This window comes from Microcaecilia unicolor, chromosome 1 (assembly GCF_901765095.1).
Source record: "Microcaecilia unicolor chromosome 1, aMicUni1.1, whole genome shotgun sequence".
Lineage (NCBI taxonomy): Eukaryota > Metazoa > Chordata > Amphibia > Gymnophiona > Siphonopidae > Microcaecilia > Microcaecilia unicolor.
In genome coordinates this window covers 401,945,558-401,972,514 of record NC_044031.1, presented here as the reverse complement: position 1 = coordinate 401,972,514, position 26,957 = coordinate 401,945,558, and the positions used below count along the sequence as shown (strand labels likewise).

The 26,957-nt window shown below is 43.8% G+C and overlaps 1 protein-coding gene across 1 annotated transcript in view; it reads right to left on the bottom strand.

Moving 5' to 3' along the window:
* The window catches only part of JARID2 (jumonji and AT-rich interaction domain containing 2), a 538,197-nt gene that overhangs the window by 157,663 nt on the left and 353,577 nt on the right, over positions 1 to 26,957 (bottom strand). Inside the window, 1 exon segment of the mRNA XM_030211245.1 lies at positions 3,011 to 3,510. Within this exon segment, the coding sequence (XP_030067105.1) occupies positions 3,011 to 3,510 (500 nt within the window).

Genomic DNA, 26,957 nt, shown 5'->3' with positions numbered 1-26,957 from the left:
AAGGTGAGTGCAATGTGGACAATTATTGAATTCACGATAAATCAGCCTTGGCTACAAAAGAAGAAATTGCTACCTGAGAATTTAACGCAGCTAGTTGAAAAGCAAGCTTCAAGGAAGCCTCAAAGTTTGCAGCCATGCAAACAATCGCTGTACCTGAATGTAACTCACCTTGAGCTACTACTGAAAAAGGTGTGAGCAAAGTCTAATCAAGTAAATAAATATCCTTTAATGCAGTGCCGCCTTCAACAAGGACAGCGGTATGTTTAGTAACCGCTGTAATAAGGGCATCCACCTTAGGCAGCGCAAACTGCTCTAAATCAGACGGCAGAAGGGGATATAATTTGGACATAGTGTGAGCCACCCGGAGGATAGAAACAGGTGTCTCCCACTAAACTGCAATAAGCTCCTGCATAGCCTCATGAATATGTAAAGATACAGGAGGTATCTTAGTACCTGACATAATAGATGAAGCAGGAACAGAGGACTGAGAAGCAGGGGAAGAAATGTTTAAAGCCTTCATAGATTTTGTGATCAGAGGCAACTTTGCTCTTAAAAACAGTCTAGCTACAGTCGGATCATCATCCCCATCTGCCTCTAAAATGTCCAAGTCAGGGTCATCAGAAGAGCTAGGACAATCAGAATACAGAGATAAAACCCGAGAGGCACATTCTCCAAATCCTGCGAAATAAAGTTTTCATTTCTTAGGAAGCTGCTCCTCAAAAGCAACATGAGAGGAAGATGTACAGGCATCTTGAGCTGACTTTAATAAAAAAGGCCTAATGTAATAAAGAACAAATTCAGGTGAAACGACATGGCAGAGACTTCTACCTCTGCAAAATCAACATGCCAGGACACGGTAGTGGGCAAGGAACCATTGACAAAATGGCCACTGAAGCCTTGCGGAGCACAGTAGCCATTGGCGCTGAGCCCGCCAAAACCGCCATTGAACTGGGGCCAGACTGAACTCCCAGAGACGGTGTACTGATGGCCAAAGTAGGCAAAAGCAGCATGTCCAAAAAAGTAAAGCAAAACATGCAGGAACCAGTAGCCAAGAGATTATCCCCGCAGCACACACAACTTAATAGGCTCAGACATAGAGAATAATAAATATACTCACAGAAAACAGCCAGTCTCATGACCTCCAAGGCACTGAAACCTCACAATCTTCTCACAGCACAAGCACTCTCAAAAAGAACTGCAGCGGCTGCTTCTTTCTTTTTGTTTTTAGATAGAGGCAGGAGAAAAAGAGAAGGGAAAGCCTGAGATTCAGAGGTAGAAAGTGGCAACAGGGAGAAGGGAGGGACCTAGACCACTAGGTTTACACATGAGGCACAGGATATTCTCAACCCCAAGCTCAAGAACCTGAAAGCAGGACAGGAGCAACACAGAAGTCACCACAGTGCACAAGAGCTACCTATCTCAACTGCTGGAAATAGAGAATAATGGCTTGGTTGCTAAGTGCAGGAGCTTATGAGGCACACCTCAGAATTCTCTGTTTCCACCTGCTGGCAGATGGTCACAACCCACTATCTGGACGGATCCTTGGGACGTAATGGAAATGGGCTGTTGAAAAAACATCCAGTTTCCTAGGTTTACTACACAGTACCTCACCACTGCTTGCCATTAAAAGTGTGCAGAAACATAACCATACTGAGAGTAACAGGGCCGTGATTAAGCGGCATCTAAGCAGGGTGGGGAAACAGTCCTTAAGAGGCAGGTCTAAAGTGACATAGTAAACAAGTCCCAATAGCACTCCTCAAAACACTGTTAGTCAAATTTCACTGTTAGATTAAAACTGCTAGCTGTGCTGCCAATTCTTGCTCAGTTATGAAAGCTGTTCAAACCAAAATCTCATTAGTCAGTCAACTTTTTGTGTCTTTGGCTACTGGACATGTTTAGCATCTGGAAGATTACGTACTGTTATAACTACTTGTACTTAATGCTGGTTAATGTAAGGAAATACCAGCTGACACTGCTATCAAGAGTTGTGTAATCAGTTCAGTGTCAGGGGAAGAACAGAATCCTATGTTCACAAGTGGCAGAAATTGTAATAGAGCAGATACACATGCATAGATGTCTACATAGTAACCTGCATTTAAAAACAACAAGAGCAACTTGGAATGGTTCCTTCTTGGTTTGATGCTGGTAGTAGACCCTAAGCACAAAACTAATGGAAAAAAAAAAAAAGAAAAATGAAAAAGGATAGCATGTGGTCATGGTAACAATACTGCACTCTGTACAAATGGTTTTCCTGCACTAACTAGACCAAAGTGAAAAGGTCATTTAGCAGAGATCACCTTTTGCCTCTACTGTTTCAAATATGGACATCTGGCTTCCCCCAATCCTGAGAAAAATGCAGCCTCTACGACTCCCATAACTCATCCTCTGCCCACCAATGAAGACAAATCAGACCTTTGGTCCTATGACTCCCCCAACAGAAATGCAGCCACTGTTTCAGAGGAATTCTTCTCTGTCTCCACTATGGTCTTGCTCTTGACTCCACTTATGGCCAGAAAGATCCCTCCAAATCTCTGCGAGGAGGAGAAAGCTTTTTGCTGACCATGGCATCAAATACAAACTGACTCGCTGACCTGCACATTATCAAGCTTCATAGATTGGCATTAGCCAATGTTCACAATTAATGTGTACATTAAAGTTAATACCTACTACTATAAAGGTTCCATAATATAGAGGTTCAGCATCAATGCATATCCCACCTCCCCTCACACTAAAATCCAGCATATTAAAAAACTTTCATTGTCTTCTCTCGCAGTACATGCCTGTAAAGTGTGCACTGACCCCTCTAGAACAGTTAGACCCTTGGCATTAAATAGATATATAGGATAAACAGACTTCTTGCCCAGACCAACCATAAGATTAGCAGGGCCTCTTAAAAACAGAATGATTGTTGACAACTGGCAGGATCTATGAATTAAAACAAAAAGAAAAACCAGCTACGTAGGCTATGTTTGCATTTGCAGTGAGAAAACAAAAACAGGCTTTTACTTACTTTGTATACACACTTATAAAGTTCCCCAAAGCGTCCTTTCTCCTCCTCCTGTTCCTCTACCACACTTTCCTTTTCCTGAGTGAAAAGCCGCCGTCTACCTGTTTTCAATGGGATGTCCATTTCTTTCGGTTTGCTCCGGAAGCCATTTTTGTGAACTACCCCATTAATGAGTCCATTTTTGGGTTCAAACCTGGGTAGTGAATGCAACTTGTAGGCATTATCAGAATGAGCTTCAAGTGGGCCTTTTTTCTTCTCCAGGGTCTCCTTCTCCAGCAGGACTTCCTTCTCCAGTTTCTTGTGCTCCTCAGGGGAGAGGGAGTCATAGGAAAGCAAGTACTGGCAATAGGCCTCTTGTAGCTTTGCCAGTCTGTCCTGTGCAGTTTTGGGTATGCGAAGCATATCTGCCAGTTTGTTCCACTTCTTGAGGTCTGTCACTTGCTGCATGCCTCCCATTTCATTGATCAATTGAAAAAAGCAGGCCAAATCTAGCTCACAGCCTCCTGGAGGCGAGCAAGAGGGAAGGAAGAAAACATAAGAATTAGAAAAAATATAATCCTGGTACATTCAAATTTATCTGAACTACAGGTTACATAGGCTGCATATTTAAGTAAAACTGAAGGAAAAAAATACAAACTAAAGCGCCATACATTTTAAAAATAAACATACATACATACACACATCACAATAGGGTCCTGAAATTGTCAGAACCAATCACAAATCAGAACATTAGACACTGCAATAAAGTAAACCTCAGTGTCCTTATGACAAAAACTCAAATTAACTAAGCAGCAATATTTTACTGGGTCTAACAACTTAGTCAACAGCATTAAAAAAATAGGAGGGGGAAGAGGAGAGGAAGGGTGGACTTCAGAAGGTAGAATCAGATAGGCTGCACCTGTCTCACTTACACCATTGTTCTATTCAACCCAACATTTCATTCTGCGGTAGCATCTGAAGAGAAAATACCTGATTTGGAAGTTTAATGATGATAATCAAGTAGAAACTGTCATTCTATGCTACAAACATTAGTGAAGTATACAGCAGATTTACAAAAGATTCAAACGAAGAGGAAGTGGAAGGCAGAGGAGGATAGTAAATGAGAAGATACTTAAACTGTGCCGAGTGCAGAATGAAATAGTAACGTGGAGGGGCATAATGAACGGGGGCGCCATCTATAAGGGCGCCATCTCTAAGGTTGGACCCGTAAAGCGGCGTCCTCGACACATATTATCGAAACAGATGGACGCGGCCCATCTTTCGTTTCGATAATCCGGTTGGGGACGGCCAAATCTCAACATTTGGGTCGACCTTAGAGATGGCCGCCATTGGTTTTCGCCGATAATGGAAACTGAGGACGGCCATCTCAAAACCGGCCAAATCCAAGCCAGCATTTGTAGTGCACTGGTTCCCCTCACATGTCAGGACACCAACCGGGCACCCTAGGGGGCACTGCAGTGGACTTCACAAATTGCTCCCAGGTGCATAGCTCCCTTACCTTGGGTGCTGAGCCCCCCAAACCTACTACCCACAACTGTACAACACTACCATAGCCCTTAAAGGGTAATGGGGGGTACCTAGATGTGGGTACAGTGGGTTTCGGGTGGGTTTTGGAGGGCTCCCATTTACCACCACAAGTGTAACAGGTAGGGGGGGGATGGGCCCTGGAGGGCACTGAGTACCCACTAAAAACTGCTCCAGGGACCTGCTGTGCTGTGATGGAGCTGGGTATGACATTTGAGAATGGCATAGAGGCTGGCAAAAAAATGTTTAAAATTTTTTTTTTTTGGGTGGGAGGGGGTTGGTGACCACTGGGGGAGTAAGGGGCGGTGATCCCAGATTCCCTCCAGTGGTCATCTGGTCAGTTCGGGCACCTTTTCGAGGCTTGGTCGTGAACAAAAAGGGACCAAGTAAAGTCGGCCAAATGCTCGTCAGGGCCGGCCTTCTTTTTTCCATTATCGGCCGAGGACGCCCATCTGTTAACCACGCCCCCATCCCGCCTTCGGTACACTGCCGACACGCCCCCTTGAACTTTGGCCGTCCCCACGACAGAAAGCAGTTGAGGCTGGCCAAAATCGGCTTTCGATTATGCCGATTTGGCCGGCCCTGAGAGGCCGCCCATCTCCTGATTTGTGTCAGAAGATGGGTGCCCTTCTCTTTCGAAAATGAGCTGAATAGTAACATGGTAGATGACAGCAGAAAAAGACCTGCACGGTCCATCCAGTCTGCCAAACAAGTTAAACTCACATGTGCTAATTTTTGTTTCCAAAAGAAAAAACACAAATATTTAAATTTATCAAAGGTTATATTAGTGTATTACAAGCAAACAATTAAGGGCAACTCTCTTGCAATTATTTTTTTGTCTTTTTTTTTTTTTAAGGCATGGACCTATGGTTCACTAGCAAATGTGTGGAGATGGATGGGGAAAAAAAGTAATTCATCACCGGGTCATAACCCTCCAATCTCTCAAGACTGGATTATTCAATATAACCCATTGGTGTGTTGTAATCATTGACAAAAAAAACCTCCATGCAATATTTTGTTAAATTTTTAAAGCCATTAGTATCTAGTTTTTATATTTTTTTAAAATGAAGTATTAATCATTTTAACTGAGCAACTCTGTGCTGACTGACAATAGACGTGAAAACAATGATGCAAGACAGCACTTATCTCAGACTTGGTGAGTCCCGATGGACACCTGTTTCGCTGCCACTTTCTCAAGGGATTACTTAGTGCCTTCTAGTTGATGCTATTGCCACCAGAAAGTAGCAGCAAACTGGGTGTCCGTCGGGACTCACCGAGCCAGAGATAAGTGCTGCTTTGCATTATCATTGTCAGTCACTCAGCACAAAGTTGCTCAGTTAAAATGATTAATACTTCATTTTTTTAAAAAGTTATAAAAACCTAGAGGGTTGTTTACTAAAGCTTAGCTTGAGTTATGTGCAGCAGGGACCACAGGAATAAAATGGGCCCTGCTGCAGATAACTCAAGCTAAGTTTCAGTAAACAGGGAGGGCTAGATATTAATGGCTATAAAACGTTTTACAAAATATGGATGGAGGGGTTTTTTGTCAATGATTACAACACTCACCAATGGGTTATATTGAATAATCCAGTCTTGAGAGATTGGAGAGTTATGACCCGGTGATGAATGAAATTTGTTTCCCCTATCCATCTCCATACATTTACTAGTGAACCATAGGTCCATTATATGTTGAATTTATCACATTGAGGGAATGGACTTTTTTTGTGAGCCTTTTTGACAGATTAAGTTTTTTTTTTTTTTTTTTTTAAAGAATGAACATCTAGCATACTAAATACTGAATCCCTGATACATACATGTATCTCTCTCTATATCTATTCACACACAATGTAGCTGTATAGAAAAGTGTTTTTTTTGCAGCAGAACTCAGATATGATAGAGAAGACCCTTAATGCCCTGTCCACATGGCAGGAGCACCATTGACTGAACAACTTTAGCTATAATAGTAAATCAGGGGCAAACTGCTATAACTATAATGTTACAATTGTCTCAATTTGTTGGGTATGTCTCTCTATAAAGATACTGAGAGGCAGAGTAAAGATTCAAGATTAAATTAGAGGGAGGTTTTGAGGAGCTACAAGGGCTTGTGGATTACAAATAACAGAGAATTTAGCATATCTGAAGGGGAGATATAGATATGTGATGTCTTTATTCTCCTTGTCTGTTCTTATTGTAACAATGAATCTTTCAAAGCAGTATGGAATGCTTCCCCCTCTCCTTTTATTGATTTATTTATTTTAACAGATTGGAGGGATTTAGTATCAGGCTACAAAGGGAAGAAATGAGGGGCTGGGATATTGGAGGTAAAACACCCATGAGGTGTTATAGAGTTTTTGGGTTTTTTTTTTTTTTTTTTTGGGGGGGGGGGAACAGTGGGGTTGTAGGTTGAGGAAATCCCTCTATTGTTTATGAATTTTACTAGGCATTAGGATTATAATGGCTCAGGTTATTACAAATCTAGAATTCAGTACATATCTTGAAAATGTAGGGGCCATATCCTCTCCAGTAAAATCTTATAGGCTCTCAATCACTAGTGTTTCTCCAAGAGACCCATTTTAATGCCACTGAACATAAACTACAGTGCTGGTGGGATGGGGAATATTTAGAGGCTCCTAATGATACTAAAAAAGCAGAGGTACTGATTTTGGTCTATAAGGGGTTGTTGCTAGAGCTTCCTAAAATAATAAAGGACAGAGAGGGGTGCTTCCTTATAGTACACGCTACTCATGAATGTTAGCAAATGGTGATTTTATATATATATATATATATACACACACACCACCTATATAATATACACACACACTCCTAATTCCTAATATGATGATAAAAATTCTGTAACCAAATTATTCAGCATTTACAGGGATTCAATTGCATATTTGATCCACAAGTTTGATGAAACCAATAACATGGGACAGGGAAGAATCAATTACACTAAAGTGGATATCCCAAAAACCTGACTGGCTGGGGTACCTCCAGGACCAGGTTTAGGAACCACTGAAGGGGGATACCCTCTGATATGTGAACTACTGGACATGTGGTGAGTATTCTACTCAAAGAACCACTGATTTAATGCATGTCTTCAGAGCCCATAAGACTCAAAATCACATACATCTTTTGGTTTCATGGGAATTCTCTTCGTGCATGTGACTGAGATCAGCCCTATCAGATTTCAGATCACACCACCGGACTATCAGTGGAAGATGCTCGAGGATATATGAATATAAAATTCAGACAACATATATTGCAGAAATGTGAAGCATATGAAATTTAATATACACAGAAATGAGCCCATATCGTTTTGGGAAAAGCAAAAGCTGTTAGGAGATAAATAAATCAACTTTCTTCCATACACAGAAACAGAGTCTGAGATCAGGAAATACGTTTAGATGTGGCAGGTTCCAAGATGAGCGCCAGGAGGACAGGGCACATCCTTCAGAAAAGCCCAAGTTCAATTATTAGCTGTGCTTGTAGCGCTATAGAAATGATAAGTAGTAGTTAGTAGTATTTACACCAAAGGTCCCTGAAGCCTCCTTTATTATATATTCCAGTTTATATTATATGGGAATAAGGGAGGGAAGTTGATAGCATGGTTGGTTAAGACAAAAGATGGGCCACAAAGTCTTGAAGTTACAAAACAAGTAGAACAAACTAGTCCAAAATGATCAGAAAATTACAAAACACCTTTTAGGGAGTTCTTTGCAGGACTATATTCAGACAACCAAAGAGCAAATGATGGAGGAGGAGACTTATTTATCTAGTATAGAAACCCTGCACTTAGATGAGATTGCTAGGAAAACACTAATATGCCCAGTTCTGATGCTGATGTAAGATGGGCCATACAGCAGAGTCCTCTGAATAAAGCCAGGCCCTGATGGGATGCAAATGAATTGTATAAGATACAGCAAGAGGGAATTGTACCACCGACTACAGCTATGTTTAATGAGATAATTGAAACATAAAAGGTGAAGGAGATGTTAAAATTTGCACAATTAAGCCTGTTGGGAAGGCATTTAGATACACATTTAGAATATCTTTTCATTGTCTTATCTGGATTATATCTTTTTGCTTTGCCCGGTTTCAGACACGATCCAAAATGTGAAGCATTTCATCCTTATTGTAGGAAACTGGGCTAAAGCCCATCTTCTTTAGCTAAATACACAAAAAACTACTTTACTTTGATTTGGTGACCATCAATGGGTTTCAATGGCTTATATATTTTTACACTCAGGAGAAATTCTCAAATTTGAAGAAAAATCTAGGTTACTGGGAATAATTCTAGATTCTAAGTTAACATTAGAATATCAGATAAATGAACTAGTTAAAAAATTATTTTTTTGTACTGTGACGTTTGAGGTCCATTAGATTTTTTCTGAGTCCTGAATATTTCAGAACTGTTGCCCAAGCTGTTCTATTACCACATTTAGATTACTGTAACTCTTTATTGTTCTCTTACTCTACAGCTTAGGATACTTCAGTTGCTTCAGAATACTTCCACTAGACTGATATTTGGTTTAAGGAGATCTTCTGAAGTTTCTCCACTATTAAATGATCTGCATTGGCTTAAGACTGATGGTTGTATTTATTTTAATTTAGTATGTTTGGTTTACAAAAGTCTTTATGGGCTAAATTCTGAAATAGTTGGCCAGCTTTTAATTTTTTATTTCAAATAGTAGACCTCATCTGAGAAGTGGGAAAAGATTGTTATTAGACTTTCCATCTATGAAGAATATTAACTAAATCTATTGGGGAGCATTCTTTTGATTTTCAAAGTGTTAAGTTGTGGAATAATATTCCAGTTCAAATTCGTCAGATTACTCCATATATTTTATTTAGAAAAACTCTTAAAACGTATCTGTTTTCTAGACAGAGATTGTAATTTTATTTATTCTGAGCGGAATCTTCATATCATTACGGATTGTTTGTATAGGTTTACATAAGTATTGCTACACTGGGACAGACCAAAGGTCCATCAAGCCCAGCATCCTGTTTCAAACAGTGGCCAATTCAAGTCACAGATACCGGGCAAGATCCCAAAAAAGTTCAATAAATTTTATGATGCTTATCCCAGAAATAGCAGTGGATTTTCCCCAAGTCAGTTTAATAATGATCTATGGACTTTTCCTTTAGGAAGCCGTCCAGACCTTTTTTTAAACCCCACTAAACTAACCGCCTTTACCACATTCTCTGGCAATGAATTCCAGAGTTTAATTACACATTGTGAAAAAAACTTTTCTCCGATTCGTATTAAATTTACTACTTTGTAGCTTCATCGCATGCCCCTTTGTCCTAGTATATGTGAAAAAAGTAAACAAATGATTCAAGTCTATCCATTCCACTCCACTCATTATTTTATAGACCTCTATCATATCTCCCCTCAGCTGTCTTTTCTCCAAGCTGAAGAGCCCTAGACGCTTCTGCCTTTCCTCATAGGGAAGTCGTCCCATCCCCCTTATCATTTTTGTTGCCCTTCTCTGTACCTTTTCTAATTTCACTATATCTGTTTTGAAATACATTGTAATTTCCTTCTAATGTGAACCTTCTTAATTGTAATCCACCTTGCAGCGTTTGTTAAAGGCAGAATAGAAGTCTGTAAATAAACACAATATTATAGTCATACTGAAGCTGGACCAGGATCCCCATACTGCCAAAAACATATAGGACTATCTCACTTCTAAATTATGAAGCAAAACTCCTGGAAAAGGTTATAGCAAATAAGCTAGCACAATCTCGCTCCAATCTTATCACTGATTCTTAATTGGGTTTATGTAGGATCATTCTGTTGTCAAAAATGTTTGCACTATCTTAATATCATTAAAGCAGGTCAGAAAACATAAGATACCTTCATGCTAGTTAGTTTCATGACAGAGAAGGCTTTTGATTGTATAGCCTGGCCATTTCTTTATGGTGTGTTGGACAAATATCAACTTGGCCCTTATTTTAGTAAAATGGTATGCATCTTATATGTGGATCCAAAGGCATCCCTCTGGTCACTGGAGTCTTGTCAGAACCCTTTGAGATTTGAGGAACAAGGCAGAGATGCTCCCCCTTTCTCTCCTGCTCTTTGTGCTTTCTCTGGATCCCTTTGGGAAATCATAATTAATACAGAGATTAAGGGAATTCCTACTGGTACCCATACATTTACAATTGAGGCTTTTGCAGATGACCTTTTAGTTCATTTGCAGGAGTCTCAATTGCCCTTGATCATTTTGATGGAGTTTCCAAGAATATAGGGGTTTCCTCTGGTATTCAGTTAAATCTAGTCAAGGCAGCTTTGGCTATAGATTTAAAAGTTCAATGGCAGAGGGTGTTCCCATTGAAATGGGAAGAAATTTCCTTTAGATATCTAGGAATCCAGCTGCCCTCAGATCCATCACAACTCTACTTTGCTGGAGGAGGCAATCAGATGATTGCATAATTGAAGTAATTCTCTTGTCACAAACTGGAAGATCAGTTTATTTTGGATGATAGTCCCGTGGTGGCTTTATGTTCTTCAGTTGCTCCTTTTGTGTTTATTGTGCATGCTCTTTTCCTTCTGAACCCAATTCCTCCTATGTTTAACTTACTTTTCGGTAACCCCATTAGTTTTGCTTTTACCACGAACTGTATATTCTTCTTACGACTTTGTAATTATTTATATTGTTACTATGTAAGCCGCATTGAGCCTGCCATGTGTGGGAAAGCGCGGGGTACAAATGTAATAAAGATCTATTTCACAGATCATAGGGAACTGTCAAAGTTTTGCGGGTGGGGGAGGTAAAACCCCAACATGAAAATGGAACAACCATATGGCAATTGACAGCATTTTGGATTAGGGATGGTAGATCTGAAGTGTTATGATCAGGCCTCCCTCCTTAGACACCTCCAGGATTGGCTTTTAAATAGATAAGATTACATGCATATGCTTGCTCTAAGTCTAAAGGCATCTTCTTACCATTTTAATTATTCTCTTCATGTGGAAAAGGGGGTTTGCCAAAATAATATAAATGGCCATTGGAATGAGCTAAACAGCTTATGAAGGCAAAAACTGCATGTAGATTTTTTTTTGCCCATTTGGGGAAATGAAATATTTTTACCTAGTCAACACATTATAATTTTTTGGAAGTCGACATGTCATTGGGTGGAATTACTGGAACGTCTAAAACTCAGATGGGATGTTCTGACGATATAAGCACACTCTCTCTCTCTCTCACAAGTCTTACAAGCCCAGTACTGACCTAAAGATCTATAATCTAACAGAAAAAAATGGAATTGATAGGAGTCAAATTTCTCTCTTAAGGTTTATTAAAGGAACACCTAGGGTAATTTAGGAAAGAAATCTGAGGGTAAGTAGGTTGCAAATCTTACATCATGCTTACTTTACCCAGCAACAGGCGCATCTCTCTGGGCGTGTGCCAACACTACTACTTAACATTTCTAGAGCGCTACTAGGGTTATGCAGCGCTGTACAGTTTAACAAAGAAGGCCAGTCCCTGCTCAAGGAGCTTACAATCTAAAGGACGAAATGTCAAGTTGGGGCAGTCTAGATTTCCTGAGTAGAGGTATGGTGGTTAGGTGCCGAAGGCGACATTGAAGAGGCGGGCTTTGAGCAAGGATTTGAAGATGGGTAGGGAGGGGGCCTGGCGTATGGGCTCAGGGAGTTTATTCCAAGCATGGGGTGAGGCGAGGCAGAAAGGGCGGAGCCTGGAGTTGGCGGTGGAGGAGAAGGGTACCGAAAGGAGGCATTTGTCTTGAGAGCGGAGGTTGCGAGTAGGAACGTAAGGGGAGATGAGGATAGAGAGGTAGGGAGGGGCTGCAGATCGAGTGCATTTGAAGGTTAGTAGGAGAAGCTTGAACTGTATGCGGTACCTGATCAGAAGCCAGTGAAGTGACTTGAGTAGAGGGGTGATATGAGTATATCAGTCCAGGCGGAAGATAAGACGTGCAGCAGAGTTCTGAACGGACTGAAGGGGGGATAGATGGCTAAGTGGGAGGCCAGTAAGGAGTAGGTTGCAGTAGTCAAGGCGAGAGGTAATGAGAAAGTGGATGAGAGTTCGGGTGGTGTGCTCAGAAAGGAAAGGGCAAATTTTGCTAATGTTGTAGAGGAAGAAGCGACAGGTCTTGGTTATCTGCTGGATATGCGCAGAGAAGCAGAGGGAGGAGTCGAAGATGACTCCGAGGTTGCGGGCAGATGAGACAGGAACGATGAGGGTGTTATCAACTGAGCTAGAGAGTGGAGGGAGAGGAGAAGTGGGTTTGGGTGGGAAGACAATAAGCTCGGTTTTGGCTATGTTCAGTTTCAGGTGGCGGATGGACATCCAGGCAGCAATGTTGGATAAGCAGGCTGATACTTTGGCCTGGGTTTCCGCAGTGATGTCTGGTGTGGAGAGATAAAGTTGGGTGTCGTCAGCATAAAGATGGTATTGGAAACCATGAGATGAGATCAGGGAGCCCAGGGAAGAGGTGTAGATTGAAAAAAGAAGGGGTCCAAGGACAGATCCCTGAGGAACTCCAATAGAGAGCGGGATGGGGGTGGAGGAAGAACCATGAGAATGTACTCTGAAGGTACGGTGGGAGAGATAAGAGGAGAACCAGGAGAGGACAGAGCCCTGGAACCCAAATGAGGACAGTGTGGCAAGAAGTAAATTGTGATTGACAGTGTCAAAAGCGGCTGATAGGTCGAGGAGGATGAGGATGGAGTAGTGACCTTTGGATTTTGGCAAGGAATAGGTCATTGCAGACTTTAGATAGTGCCGTCTAAGTCGAGCAACTTGTTTAAAATGCAGAACTAAAGAGAAAATTTTTGTACATGTTTTATGAACTTGTAGAAGTTTAAATCTAAAAGTCCATCTTGTAGATATACTGCAAGATATGTAAAGAAACTATTGGGACCATGAATAGCATTCTACCCCCTCAGATTTGTCCTGGGGAAAGATGGGTATTTATTTATTTGTTACATTTATATCCCACATTTTCCCACCAATTTGCAGGCTCAATGTGGCTTACTGTAAGGCATTCGCCAAGTCCGGTAGAGAAAGAAATACAAGGTTATGTTGTGGTCGAATAGGTAGGTGCGATACAGGCACAATGGGGTCAGAGAGGGAAGGTTGTATATTGTCCAATCTGATCATTGGTTTAGCTGTGTTGCCGGATGTAGGGATTTATGTTGGGTCGGTAGGGTAGGCCTTTTTGAACAGGTTGGTTTTTAGAGATTTCCTGAAGTTTTGATGGTCATAGATTGTTTTCACAGCTTTTGGCAGTGTGTTCCATAGTTGTGTGCTTATATAGGAGAAGCTAGATGCATAGGTTGTTTTGCACAATGGCATACTTCAATCACTTTGAGGGGCCTGACATGCTGACATAGCAATGTCTCAAAAGGGGGGGGGGGGGGCACAGATCTGATCATGCAAAAGGATTCCTCAATCTGGCCCAGAAAGTTCATTTCAAACAGTTCTAAGCAGATGTTGCGTGCACTCAGAAATGCGCTTCAGCGTGTGGCAAAATCTGGGGGAAGAAAATGGTTTAAGGGACTTACCTAGGTAAATAGGTATTTTACCTTGTGTATTGTCCCAGCTAAAAGCATACCGTCTTAGAGCATCTGACAGTACTTGTGGGGGCTTTCACAAATGTGCATATGTTCCAGATTAAAAAGAGGCGTTCTCGAGATGGTGGTGGGTCAGGGTTAAAGTCAGAGGAACAAACACCATGAGGTCAACATTCAGCCATGGGAGGCAGCCTGCCTAAGTGCAGCGATTGGCACTGACCATGAAAATGCAATACCGGGCTGTTTCCGGTAACCGGGATTGAATATCCAGGTTTTTTTTTGACTGGATCAAACTTAACCGGCTATGTCAATATTTAGCACAGGCCGGTATGGGGTGCGACTGCTTCCTCAAAAAGACAGCATTATAGGCCTCAAAGCCACATTCCAATATTGGACTCAAGTGGAGTTGTCTCCCCTGTGGCACTGGCAAAATAAGCTACATTGCCTTCTGTTGCTGGAACTGCGGGATGATAAGAACAAATTCTTGTTAATCTGGGAAAGACGTATACATCTCTTCTGGGCAGGGCTCGCAGCTTGCTTTTGAATCAGTTAAGAATATGAAGTGGAGAAGTATCACTCATCCCTTGATGTATGTTTTTCTCCTTTATCAGTTAGAGATAAGGTAGGGAAAGGAATAGGGGGGTTGGGGGTATGTAGGTAGATTGGTTGGTTCATCGTAGGTCAGAAGCCCTTTGTAGTGTTTTAGAAACATGAGTTCGGGATGGAAAAAGATATATGTGTGTGTGTGGGGGGGGGGGGGGGGGGGGGGAGGTTGTTGTAAAAGGAAACTATTGTGCTAACAATATTTAATGCCAGAGCTTTACTTTGGCATGACAGTTATCCTGGTTAAGCTGTTGTGCACTCTTTTGGTTCTTGCACAGATTAAAGTTAATATCAAGGAGGGCTTTAAGAGTCCAACTCTTCTACAGTGGCAGTTTTGATGGGGTTGGAATGGGGGGGGGGGGGGGGGCTTGACAGAGGGGGAGGGGGATTGGTCAGAAGAGAGGGGAAGGACTGTCTTATATAAAAAAATTAACCATGAATGATTGGGGTTGTATTGTTCATTTTGTTCTATTAAAAAATGTTAAATATTAAAATGTCTTTTATAGGTTTAGCTTTGATTCTGTAATGGACGTCTAACTTATTTCCCCAATCCTGCCCTCCCATCCCCTTTAGAGTCAACAGTGGTCCTCCATACAAAGACTTAGTACTGAACAGCTGGAAGGTCAAGTGGAAAATACTCCTCAGATCTGAGTTCTGCATTTGGGTTCTCCTTGTTCACAAGAAAATGGGCAAGGTTGACAGAGGGAGAAGTCAACTTACTGTTCTGCGGTTAAAATCCCAATAAGACAAAAAAAAAAGCAGCATTTTACTTACCACCGGCATGGAATAAGTTCCTGTGCACTATTAGGAAAGAGCAATGTCAGCCAGCCTTTTAAGTTTGGTGGTAGCTCTGTGGTGCAAGAGACCTAGGTTCAGGAATGCTCATGGGTTTCCCTCACAACATGGCCCAGTGACATCTAAGGGTGCTTGGAGGAGAGTAGGAAGCAGGGGAAAAGCACAGCATCAGCACTGACCTCCTAAGCAGTGAACTAATGCTTTCTGGACAGAGGTTACAGTCCTGGCCACTAAAAAAACACTGCACTGGCATGCCAACAAGAGAAACAACAGAAGATTATATTCTGTGGATTCCAGTGGATATGTCCGTGGTTACCAGATGTCATTTTAGCAGTCAAGATATGTATCACTACTGGCCAAGGGACAAAGAATTGCCACCTAGAAATAAGGTAGCACGGAAAAGGGAGGAGGGGTGACAACTGAGACTCAAGAGGAAATATACAGAATCCCCAGAAAGAAGGGCTGTGGGGATCCTCTTGACTGGTCTTTGGTCAGGGGAAAACCCATGGTTGGATGCCTGGAGAGGATCTACCATCACACAAAAAAATAATAATAAAAAAAAGGAAAAAAAAAAAAGAGATCAGTTATAAAAGGTTTTTTGTTCTATCAACAAACAGCATACATGAAATTCACTAGAAAAAAAACCCCACATTACAGTAACACTTGGGGATCTATGTACTAAAGTGTGTTACTACTAAATACAAGGCAGGATTAAACCTTTGAAAAAACCAAGGCAAATAAACACACTGCCCCCCCCCCCCCCCAAACCGTAATATAACATATTATGAAGATACATACCTGTAGCAGGTATTCTCCGAGGACAGCAGGCTCAATATACTTACTTGTGGGTCATCGTCCGCAACGGCCCAGGAGACAGAAGAAGAAAAAAACTTCAAAAGCTAAAGAACCTTCCTGAACGTTCCGCCACGCGGGCCGACCCACTGTGCATGCGTGGGCGGCTTCCCGCCCGCAACGCGAACGTGCAGTGATTAGTTTAATAAAAAGCAAAACAATATAATTAAAAACGCCAACGGGGAGGAGGGAGGGTTGTAAGAATATTGAGCCTGCTGTCCTCGGAGAAAGCGAATGATACATACCTGTAGCAGGTGCTCAAGCAAGACCACGATACCATGATTCTGATAGCGCCTTTTTGGCCCCGTCAGATCTGGTTCCTTCTACTTCTGGCGTTGTCCTCCACAACAAAGCGCCCTCGCCGACTAAGAACGACGAGGGACACAGTTCGTTCTTCTTTTTTTTTTTTTTTCTTAAACAATCGAAAAGGAGGTACGCGAACGTGTACGCGAAGGAGAAAAAACCAGCGGCTAGGCTGACAGAGAGAGAGACGGTAATACATCTCTCTCCAGCGCGGAATCGAAAAAAACTGAGCGGGAACGGTCGCGCACGGGCGGGAACACGGCGGGACCGCCCGCAAAGTTTTCTTCTGGTTGGTGGGGGCTGCCGTGGACGTCAACCCAGTCGTGAGAACTAGCAGCCTGCTTGTCCTCGGAGAATACCTGCTACACGTATGTATCTTCATTTTCTCCGAGGACAAGCAGGCTCAATATTCTTACGTGTGGGATATCCCTAGTCCCCAGGCTCACTCAAAACAAAGAACATTGGTCAATTGGGCCTCGCAACGGCGAGGAGGTAACAGAGATCGACCTGAAATAAAATCAACTAGGTGAGAGTGCAGCCTGGAACAAAACAGAAATGGGCCTAGGAGGGTGGAATTGGATTCTAAACCCCGAACAGATTCTGCAGCACCGATGCCCAAACCGACTGTCATGTCGGGTATCCTGCTGAAGGCAGAGTAGTGAGATAAGTACATAAGTACCGCCATACTAGGAAAAGACCAAGGGTCCTTCAAGCCCAGCATCCTGTCTTCAACAGCAGCCACTCCAGGCTTCAAGAACCCGGCATCGTGAATGTGTGGACAGATGACCACGTTGCAGCCTTGCAAATCTCTTCAATGGAGGCTAACTTTAAGTGAGCCACTGATGCAGCCATGGCTCTAACATTATGAGCCATGACATGGCCCTCCAGAGTCAGCCCAGCTTGGGCATAAGTGAAGGAAATGCAATCTGCTAGCTAATTAGAGATGGTTGCGTTTTCCGATGGCAACTCCCCTTCTGTTGGGATCAAAAGAAATAAACAACTAGGCGGACTGTTGATAGGGTTTTGTCCACTCCACATAAAGGCCCAATGCTCTCTTACAGTCCAAGGTGTGCAACTTGTCCTCCCCAGGGTGGGTATGTGGATGGGGAAAAAAACGGTTGGCAAGACAACTGACTGGTTCAGATGGAACTCTGACACCACCTTCGGCAAGAACTTAGGATGAGTGCGGAGGACTACTCTGTTATGGGACATTTAATATAAGGTGCATGGACTATCAAGGCTTGGAGCTCACTGACTCTACGAGCTGAAGTAACAGCCACCAAGGAAAATGACCTTCCAGGTCAAGTACTTCAGATGGCAGGAATTCAGTGGCTCAAAAGGAGCTTTCATCAGCTGGGTGAGAACGACATTGATGATCCCATGACACTGGTGGAGGTTGACAGGGGGCTTTGACAAAAGCAAACCTCTCATGAAATGAACCCACTAAAGGCTGTCCAGAGATAGGCTGACCTTCTACATGTTGATGGTAAGCACTAATTGCACTAAGGTGAACTCTTACGGAGTTGGTCTTAAGACCAGACTCTGATAAGTGTAGAAGGTATTCAAGCAAGGTCCGTGTAGGACAAGAAAAAGGATCTAGGGCCTTGCTGTCACACCAGACGGTAAACCTCCTCCATTTAAAAGAATAACACTTTTTCGTGGAATCTTTTCTGGAAGCAAAGCAAGACTCGGGAGACACCCTCCGAAAGGCCTAAAGAGGCAACTTCTAGGTTCTCAACATCCAGGCTGTCAGAGCTAGAAACTGGAGGTTGGGATGTAGAAACGACCCCTCGTTCTGAGTGATGAGGGTCGGAAAACATTCCAATCTCCATGGTTCTTCGGAGGACAACTCCAGAAGAAGAGGAAACCATATCTGACGGGGCCAAAAAGGTGTAATCAGAATCATGGTTCCGCGGTCTTGCCTGAGTTTCAGCAAAGTCTTCCCTACTAGAGGTATGGGAGGATGTATACAGAAGGCCTGTCCCCCAAAGCAGGAGGAAAAGCATCTGACGCTAGCCTGTCGTGGGCCTGAAGTCTGGACAGAATTGAGGGACTTTGTGATTGGATATGAGTGACTCGGAAGATCTTGCGGACGTCCCATGTTGAGTGACCACGCATGAGGTTGCATGATTCTGCTCAAACTGTCGGCCAGACTGTTATTTACACCCTGCCAGATATGTGGCCTGGAGAAACATACCATTATAGTGGGGCCCAAAGCCACATCCTGACCAGCTTTCTGACACAGAGGCGAGATCCGGTGCCCCCCCCCCCCCTTGCTGGTGTAATACATAGCAACCTGATTGTCTGAATTAGGATGATCTGGTTGGACAGCCGATCTCTGAAAGCTTGAGTTCCAAGATCGCTCACCAATTCCAGGAGGTTGATCTGAAGACCCTTTTCCTGTGTGAAGTCCATCTACATGAGCTCCCCACCCCAGGAGGGATGCATCCGTCGTCAGCACTTTTTGTGGCTGAGGAATTTGGAATGAACGTCCCAAGGTCAGATTGGATTGATTGGTCCACCACTGAAGGGATCTGCAAAACTCAGTGAACAGATAGATTACATCCTCTAGATTCCCTGTGGCCTGGCACCACTGGGAAGCTACTGTCCATTAAGCTGATCTCATATGTAGGCGTGCCATGGGAGTCACATGAACTGTGGAGGCCATGTGCCCTAAAAGTCTCAACATCTGCCGAGCTGTGATCTGTTGAGACACTCGAGCCAGGACACTAGGGCCAGAAGATTGTCTGCCCTTGCCTGGGGAAGATAAGCTCGAGACGTCTGTGTGTCCAACAGAGCTCCAATGAACTCCAATTTCTGCACTGGAACAAGATGGGATTTGGGATAATTGATTACAAACCCCAGTACCTCCAGCAGTTGAATAGTCATCTGCATGGACCGTAGAACCCCGGCCTCCGAAGTGTTCTTCACCAGCCAATCGTCGAGATAAGGGAACACATGCACTCCCAGTCTGCGTAGCGATGCTGCGACAACTGCCACGCACTTTGTGAAGACCCTGGGTTGCAGATGCTAGGCCAAAGGGCCAGTACACAGTACTGAAAGTGCTGAGTTCCCAGTCGAAATCGAAGGTACTTCCTGTGAGCTGGGAGCACCGAGATGCGAGTATAGGCATCCTTTAAGTCCAGAGAGCATAGCCAATTGTTTTCCTGAATCATGGGAAGAAGGGTGCCCAGTGAAACCATCCTGAACTTTTCTCGGACTAGGAATTTGTTCATGGCCCTTAGGTCTAGGATGGGATGCATCCCCCCTGTTTTCTTTTTGCACAAGGAAGTACCTGGAATAGAATCCCAGCCCTTCTTCCCCTGGTGGAACGGGTTCGACAGCATTGGCCTTTAGAAGGGCGGAGAGTTCCTCTGCAAGTACTTGCTTGTGCTGGGAGTTGAAGGATTGAGCTCTCGGTGGGCAATTTGGAGGCTTGGATGCCAGATTGAGTGTGTATCCTAACCGGACTATTTGAAGAACCCACTTGTTGGAGGTTATAAGAGGCTACCTTTGGTGAAAAAATATCAACCTCCTACGACAGGCAAGTTGCCCGGTACTGACACTTTTACTGCGGCTGTGCTGCGCTGGAGTCAGTCAAAAGCCCGTCCCTTGCTTTTGCTGGGGAGCCCTAGGGGCCTTCGGCGCACGGCGTTGACGAGAACGCAGATGCTGGGACTGAGCCTGAACCAGCTGCCGAGCGGCAGGAGTGTACCTACGCCTATTGAAGGAATAGGGAGCACTCCTCCTCCCTCCAAAAAACCTCCTGGATGAGGAGGCAGTAGCAGAAGACATCTGGCAGGAGAGAGAATCCATGGCATCATGATGCTTTTTCATCTGATCAACATATCCTCTACTTTTTCTCCAAAGAGATTATCCCCCAGGCAAGGAACATCCGCCATTTGCTGCTGGGTCTTCTGATCCAGGTCAGAGACACGCAGCCATGAGAGTCTGCGCATCACTATACCTTGAGCAGCTACTCGGGATGCCACATCAAAAGTGTCGTTAGACCCCCTGGACAGGAATTTGCGACACACCTTCTGCTGCCTGACCACCTGGTGAAAAGGTTCAGCAAGCTTCGGAGGAAGTGCTTCAACTAAACTGGAGAGTTGTTCCGTAAGTGAATGTTCGTGTAGAGCTGGTATGTTTGGATCTTGGCAGCGAGCATTGCGGCCTGATATGTTCTCCTCCCAAAAGAATCCAAGGTCCTAGACTCTCTGCCTGAGGGCGCCGAGGCATAGTCTCTAGTACTCTTGGCTCTTCTGAGAGCAGAGTCCACCACCATGGAATTGACAGGAAGTTGGGCCTTCACCATTACAGGCTCTCCATTGACTCCGTACTGGGACTCGGACTTCTTGGGAACCACTGGATTAGAAAGAGGGCAAGACCAATCCCGCATCAGTGTATTGTGCAGGGGGGCCGTTGCAACCTCTGCAGGCGAAGGATAATCCAGGACCTCGAGCATCTCAGCCCTGGGCTCATCCACAATCTCCATAGGGAATGGAATGTCCTTAAACATTTCCTGTACAAAGGATGAGAAGTAAGACTCTCAGGTGGAGACATCCTTACTTCAATCGGTGGAGTAGGATCAGAGGGAAGCCCACAGGCCTCTTCCTCCGAAAAGTATCTGGGGTCTTCCTCTTCTCCCCATGAGCGCTCCTCTTTGGTATCGGACAGAAGCTTCCTAAGAGCAGCCCGAACCCGAGCCTGCCTCGACCTGGAAGATAGACAACCTCGCGGGAGGTGTCGAGAAGTCAACCCCTGCCTGGACTCCGGTGAAGCCTCCTCCACCGACGTCGAGGGGGAGTCAACCCGGGTGGCAACCGGCTCTGTTACCACAAGCGGCACCGAGGGAGGGGACCTCCTCGCAGGTGATGGCCTAGATGCCGTCTCTGTAGTTGGTACAGGAGGCGCAAGCACCCCTGACACCGAGGCAGACTGAAGAAGCAACCCTTCCAGAAGCTCTGGAAGGGCCCGGATGTGCTTGTCGCGAGCTGCCATCGGAAAAGGTTGTGAAGCCGGTGCAGGAGTCGGTGCCAGAATCTGAGGGGGCTCGAGAGCCGGTACCAGGCTGCCAGGTAACCGATGCATCGGCACCTCCTGAATGGAGGGGTGAGTGGTTCTCCCGGCGCTTCTCGGGTGCCAACTCCCTCGGTTTCCCGGAGCTCTCAGTACCGTGCCTGGAAGATCGATGATGCTTCTTCGCCTTCACTCGACGCCCGTCATCGAGACTCCGCGGTACCGATGAGGATAACGTGGAATCCACACGCCTCCTCGGGGCCGGGTCCGACAAAGATCGGTCGCAGGGGGGTGTGCATAGCAGGAGGCCTCGAGATGAGTGGAGACCCACTCGATGCCTCACTGCTCCGAGCTCGATGCAGTCTCTCGGCGGCCATTACCTGCGCTCCCGGTGTCGCTGCTTCCCTCGACGTCGACGCCCTCGGTGCTGATGTCGATGTCTACATCTAAGGACCGGACCACTCAGAAAAAGATTTTTCACACTAGGCCTCTTGAGCCACTTGGGTCCGCTACTTCATCAATTTACACAGCTTACAGGCAGCTGGGAGATGGTCGGGCTCAAGACACTGAAGACACAACACGTGGGGGTCGGTGCTCGAGATGGTCCAGTTGCAGCGAGTACAACGCTTGAAGCCGCTGGGAGTCTTTGATGACATGGGCGGGAAAATAGCGTCCGCGAAATTAAAAGGCTCGATGGTGCCAATACAAAAGGGAACAAAAGAGGGAAAAAGACCCGGCCGAGCGACCTAAAGGCCGGCCGTGAGAAAAAAAAGAAAGGAAATTAAAGGATGAGAAAAACGAAGAAAAAATGAAGGAAAAAAACAAAAAAGTTTTTTAAAAAATTAGAATTAAAAAAAGAAAATAAGGCGAAAGTTAGCAATAAACGCCCACAAAAACCGTCTCCTGAGCCGAACTGCACAGTGAGGAACAAACCCGACCATCCAGAATCGCGGAAAAAAAAAGCGAATAATCACTGCACGTTCGGCGTCGCAGGCGGAATTCGGGAAGGTTCTTTAGCTTTTCAAGTGTTTTTCTTCATCCGTCTCCTGGGCCGTTGCGGACGACCCACACGTAAGAATATTGAGCCTGCTTGTCCTCGGAGAATTTAAAACTCCTATAAATGGGGCTCCATATGGTTCTGACTGAAAGGAGGAAGGCAGCAGATGAGATGCTGTTCATCTACTTTTGCCAACTGGCATACAAAACCCAGGGGGTGGAGAGAACATACCTTTGTGAGCAGCCATGGCTCTGGTTCCTTCTCCCCAAAACTCTTTCTGCCAGCAGCTGACTTACTGGGGCAATAATCTACCACTGATCCATTGAATTAGTACATCTGAGAGAGTCCCTCCTAATCATTTGGGCCCTATGCAAGTGCCATTTGCCTATGACCTAGTCCTCCTCTGGCTAAATGTGCACGTACTAATACTAAAAATGTAGCATTACTATCACCCAAATGTGGCCAAATTTAAAATAACGTGAAGTTCCTTTTTATGCAGCCACCTGTTTAACTACGTAACTGCCACAGTAATGAACTCATTACCATAGTAAGCATAGCATGACAAACCAAGTCAGCACACTAGCAATTAACAAGAAAAGGAAAACCGAGCCTCCCCAAACTCCCCCTCTCTCATTGGCACCTCCAAAGGGTTTGAGTGTGGATGGATGGCATCTCCCTGCCTCCAATATTCCAACATTGCTAATTCTGGATCATCATTATCGTTCTCAAGTATTTAGGTTTGTCCTACTTTTTCTCTAGATTGTTTCATTTTGTGTATGTTCATTTTAAAAAATGGAAGTATTTATTCATATCAATGTTTTAGGTTTTATTTACTACTAGTAAAAAAGGCCCGTTTCTGGATGGCAATGAAACGGGCGCTAGCAGGCTTTCCTGTGGCCCACCGAACGTACCTTGGTTGTTAGTGAGGGCATTGCGCCGCCTGGCCGCCGTCGATGTGTGACTGTGGCCCCCCCACCCAACGCACCTTCGTCGTCAGTGGGTGGCCCACTGCGGCGCCCTGCCGTCGATGTGAGTGAATTGCTCCGCCTCCGCGCCCTCAACGTCATAACGTTTGACGCGAAGGCGGAGCCCTGAGACTGTGATTTTGTTGGCTTCAGAGCTTCGAACTTACGAACCTTGGCTTCAGTGACGTCATCAGACAATAGAACGTTGAGGGTAAGTTTTATATATATAGATTATTATGCTTCATGTTATATGAATGCTCTTGCTGTTTTGTTCTTTATATTAGCTTTTCACTTTAAAATCACATCACATTTGCATAGCATTTAAATTTTAAATTTTATATTTGTTATATATATGTTTTAAGCTTTATTTACTTTCAAGATGTTCATGTTTCATGACATATGAATGCTCTAGCTGTTTGTGTTCTTTATTTTCTCATTTGATATTTGCATAGTTTTCAGATTATATATGTATTATCATTGTTTTTAGTGTTATATTCTTTTATATTTGTTTATATATTGTTTTTATTTGTAGACTCCTGATGTAGGCCCTTTGGCCGAAACACAACGTTGTGTCGAGTCAATATACTGATTAATAAAGTTTGGTTCATCTTCACTCTGGAACTCCTGGTTTTTTACCCACTGTTTTGTTGTATTATGACTATCTGTGGGATTTCGTTGAGTTCTCCAGGTTTGTGGATTCTCTACTCCAATATTCCTGCAACTTCCTGTCAAAGGCAGAATGCCAGCTTTGCTACTTGAACTATGAATCTCATGCTGTGGCAGCAATCAGACACTTCCCGATGGGGTGGCGCTGGGTAGCATGGTGTATCTCCTTATGCTGGGCACCCTGCAGTCTGCATTAAGCAGACACATATCTCCAATCACAGGCTGTAGGGGTCAACACAAAATGTTGCTTCCTTAGAATGACCAATTCTAATAATTCAGCAGCCTTCAGCATCTTATTGATTTTGTACATTACCTGTTAAACAGTAGGTAGAATGGGCAGGTAATGTATGTAACCTGCTGATTTTAACAACTATTAGTACACAGATCCCCTAAGCATGTCTTGCAAAAAACACAGAAGTCTGGGAACATCCAGGTAAGGAATATTTTGCAACAGGTTACTGAAACACTTCTCTGATCTTGCAAGAGAATACTCATGTTCTCTTAATGCAGTTTCTTTCCAGATGTAAATTATTTGCTGTTTTTACTATAAAATTATATGGCACAACATTCCAGATGTGATGCCAAGTTGTACAACTGCATGATTTCTTCCAGAGAGCACTCTATTAGTCCTTTGTCACTGCACGGGAAATCTGTTTGGGATATGCACAGTAAACAATGCAGGAATGCTATGCTACATAAGGTTACACAGCTGAGCACTTACTAGCCAAACTGAGACATCAGCCTGGCAGACTAAGTGTGGATTGGAAAGACAATTTAGACCTTGAAAAACAACAAATTTAGATTTTTGTTCTCAACTTTTAGTGGACATAGATACTTCATGGTAGAATAACGACTCAGAGTATAACAGTTCCAGCACAGGTTAACAGTTCAAACTGATCAGCAGTTCTCACTTGTGACCCCTCACATTGCTACTAAGACCATGCTATAATGGTGAAGGATTATAGCAGCGATAAATGCTCACAATTGTTATGCATCAAAGCTGCCGTCTGTCAAACTCTGTAGGAGAGATGATCCCATTTTGAAGCTGAAATTATTACCTTACCCCCACCTAACTAAACTTCCCAAAATACATAATTCGTCTCACCCAACAGATGGAAATATCAGCTATTTTACTTCCAAAATTTAATAGAAACATTTTGAAAACTGCTGCGAGTACCACTGCAATGTAAAGTGAAGTTCCCTTTTCATGTAAACTCTCTCATGGCAGGGTAATCTGCCTAGAACTAAGGATAATGCAGAATACAAGTATTAGGAAACTGAACTCCTCAAATTACAAAACAGCAGAGTCAGTGCCTTGGGCCAACCAGAAGACCAGGTGTTACACACTCTTGGCCCTCAGGCTAAAGAACCAAATGTGGCTCACAATCCCAAAAGTAAGCCAACTACTACTCCTAAAGACATGTATAATGGTCATTCAACAAACAGAGAACATATGCAGCTCTGTAGTCTGTCAAAGCAGATCAAAGTAATCTAATCTGCAACTGTCCCAATGGGCTCAGTGCAATCTGTGCAGTATTTAACCTTACATGTGGAAGAAAATAAGAAAATATTGGCAGCGGTAAATGATGGATCCTCAATGAGAGCCACAGCAGAGAGAACTTGAACAGCAAATCAAAGTGAAAAAAACCTTATTTGAAGTCTGCTTTAGAACACATGGCATATGCTTAAAATTTTACAAAAGAAAGGGGGCGGGGGAAGTATTTTGCAGTAGAGCATCATTTACGTGGCATGTATAAGCTAGACATTCCATCAGGTGACTCACTTGAAAATGGAAGCATTCCAGTTATGGAGACCTATATTAATTCTAACACTCCAAAGGTTCAGTTTCTAGGCACTCAGAATAGAAAGATGAGGCAAAAATCCTCAGTGTAATATACATATATGCTGATATAAACCCTCTGTTTTACTATCTCTCTTTTTTTGCTTCAATTTATAAAAGCATTGTGATGTTTCTTGTCAAGAAAAATATTATTTATATATTTTAATCACACACATATTACTCTTACTACTGCAAGGATTAAAATACAAGAACACAAGCGACTAGCTTCTCTTACATGAGCACGCAGCTGTGGAATGAATGCACTACCAACTGACTTGAAAACAACGAAATAACCAACTTTCGCAAATCTCTGAAAACCTCTCTTCAACAAGGCCTACAATGAAAATCCATAGCTTAACTTCAACACTTCACCACTCCACCCTCATTCTGAAAGTCACCTTTCTATAACTGTCTGCTTAGACCTTATTTCTCATCCTTGATATTTTTGTAACACCAATTGTATCTTTGTAAGCCACATTGAGCCTGCAAATAGGTGGGAAATGTGGGATACAAATGCAATCAAACATATAAACGGCGAGTGACCACACTCACTCGCAAATGCGCAGTAGAGACTTCCCTCTCTGCCCCGCCCCCGCTTCAATACGTGCTGATGGGGGCGGGACAGAGAGGGAAGTCTCTACTGGCATGCTGCAGACGTCAGAACCGCTCTCCCTCCCCCGGAGTCGCCACCGCCGCCCCTCCATCTGGCCCAAGCACTGTGAACTTACATCAGCATGCAGCAGCAGGCACATCAGCAAAGCTGCCGTCGGGCTTCCTTCTCTGCCTTTGTCCCGCCCTCGCCGACGTTACATCACACGAGGGCGGGACACAGGCAGAGAAGGACGCCC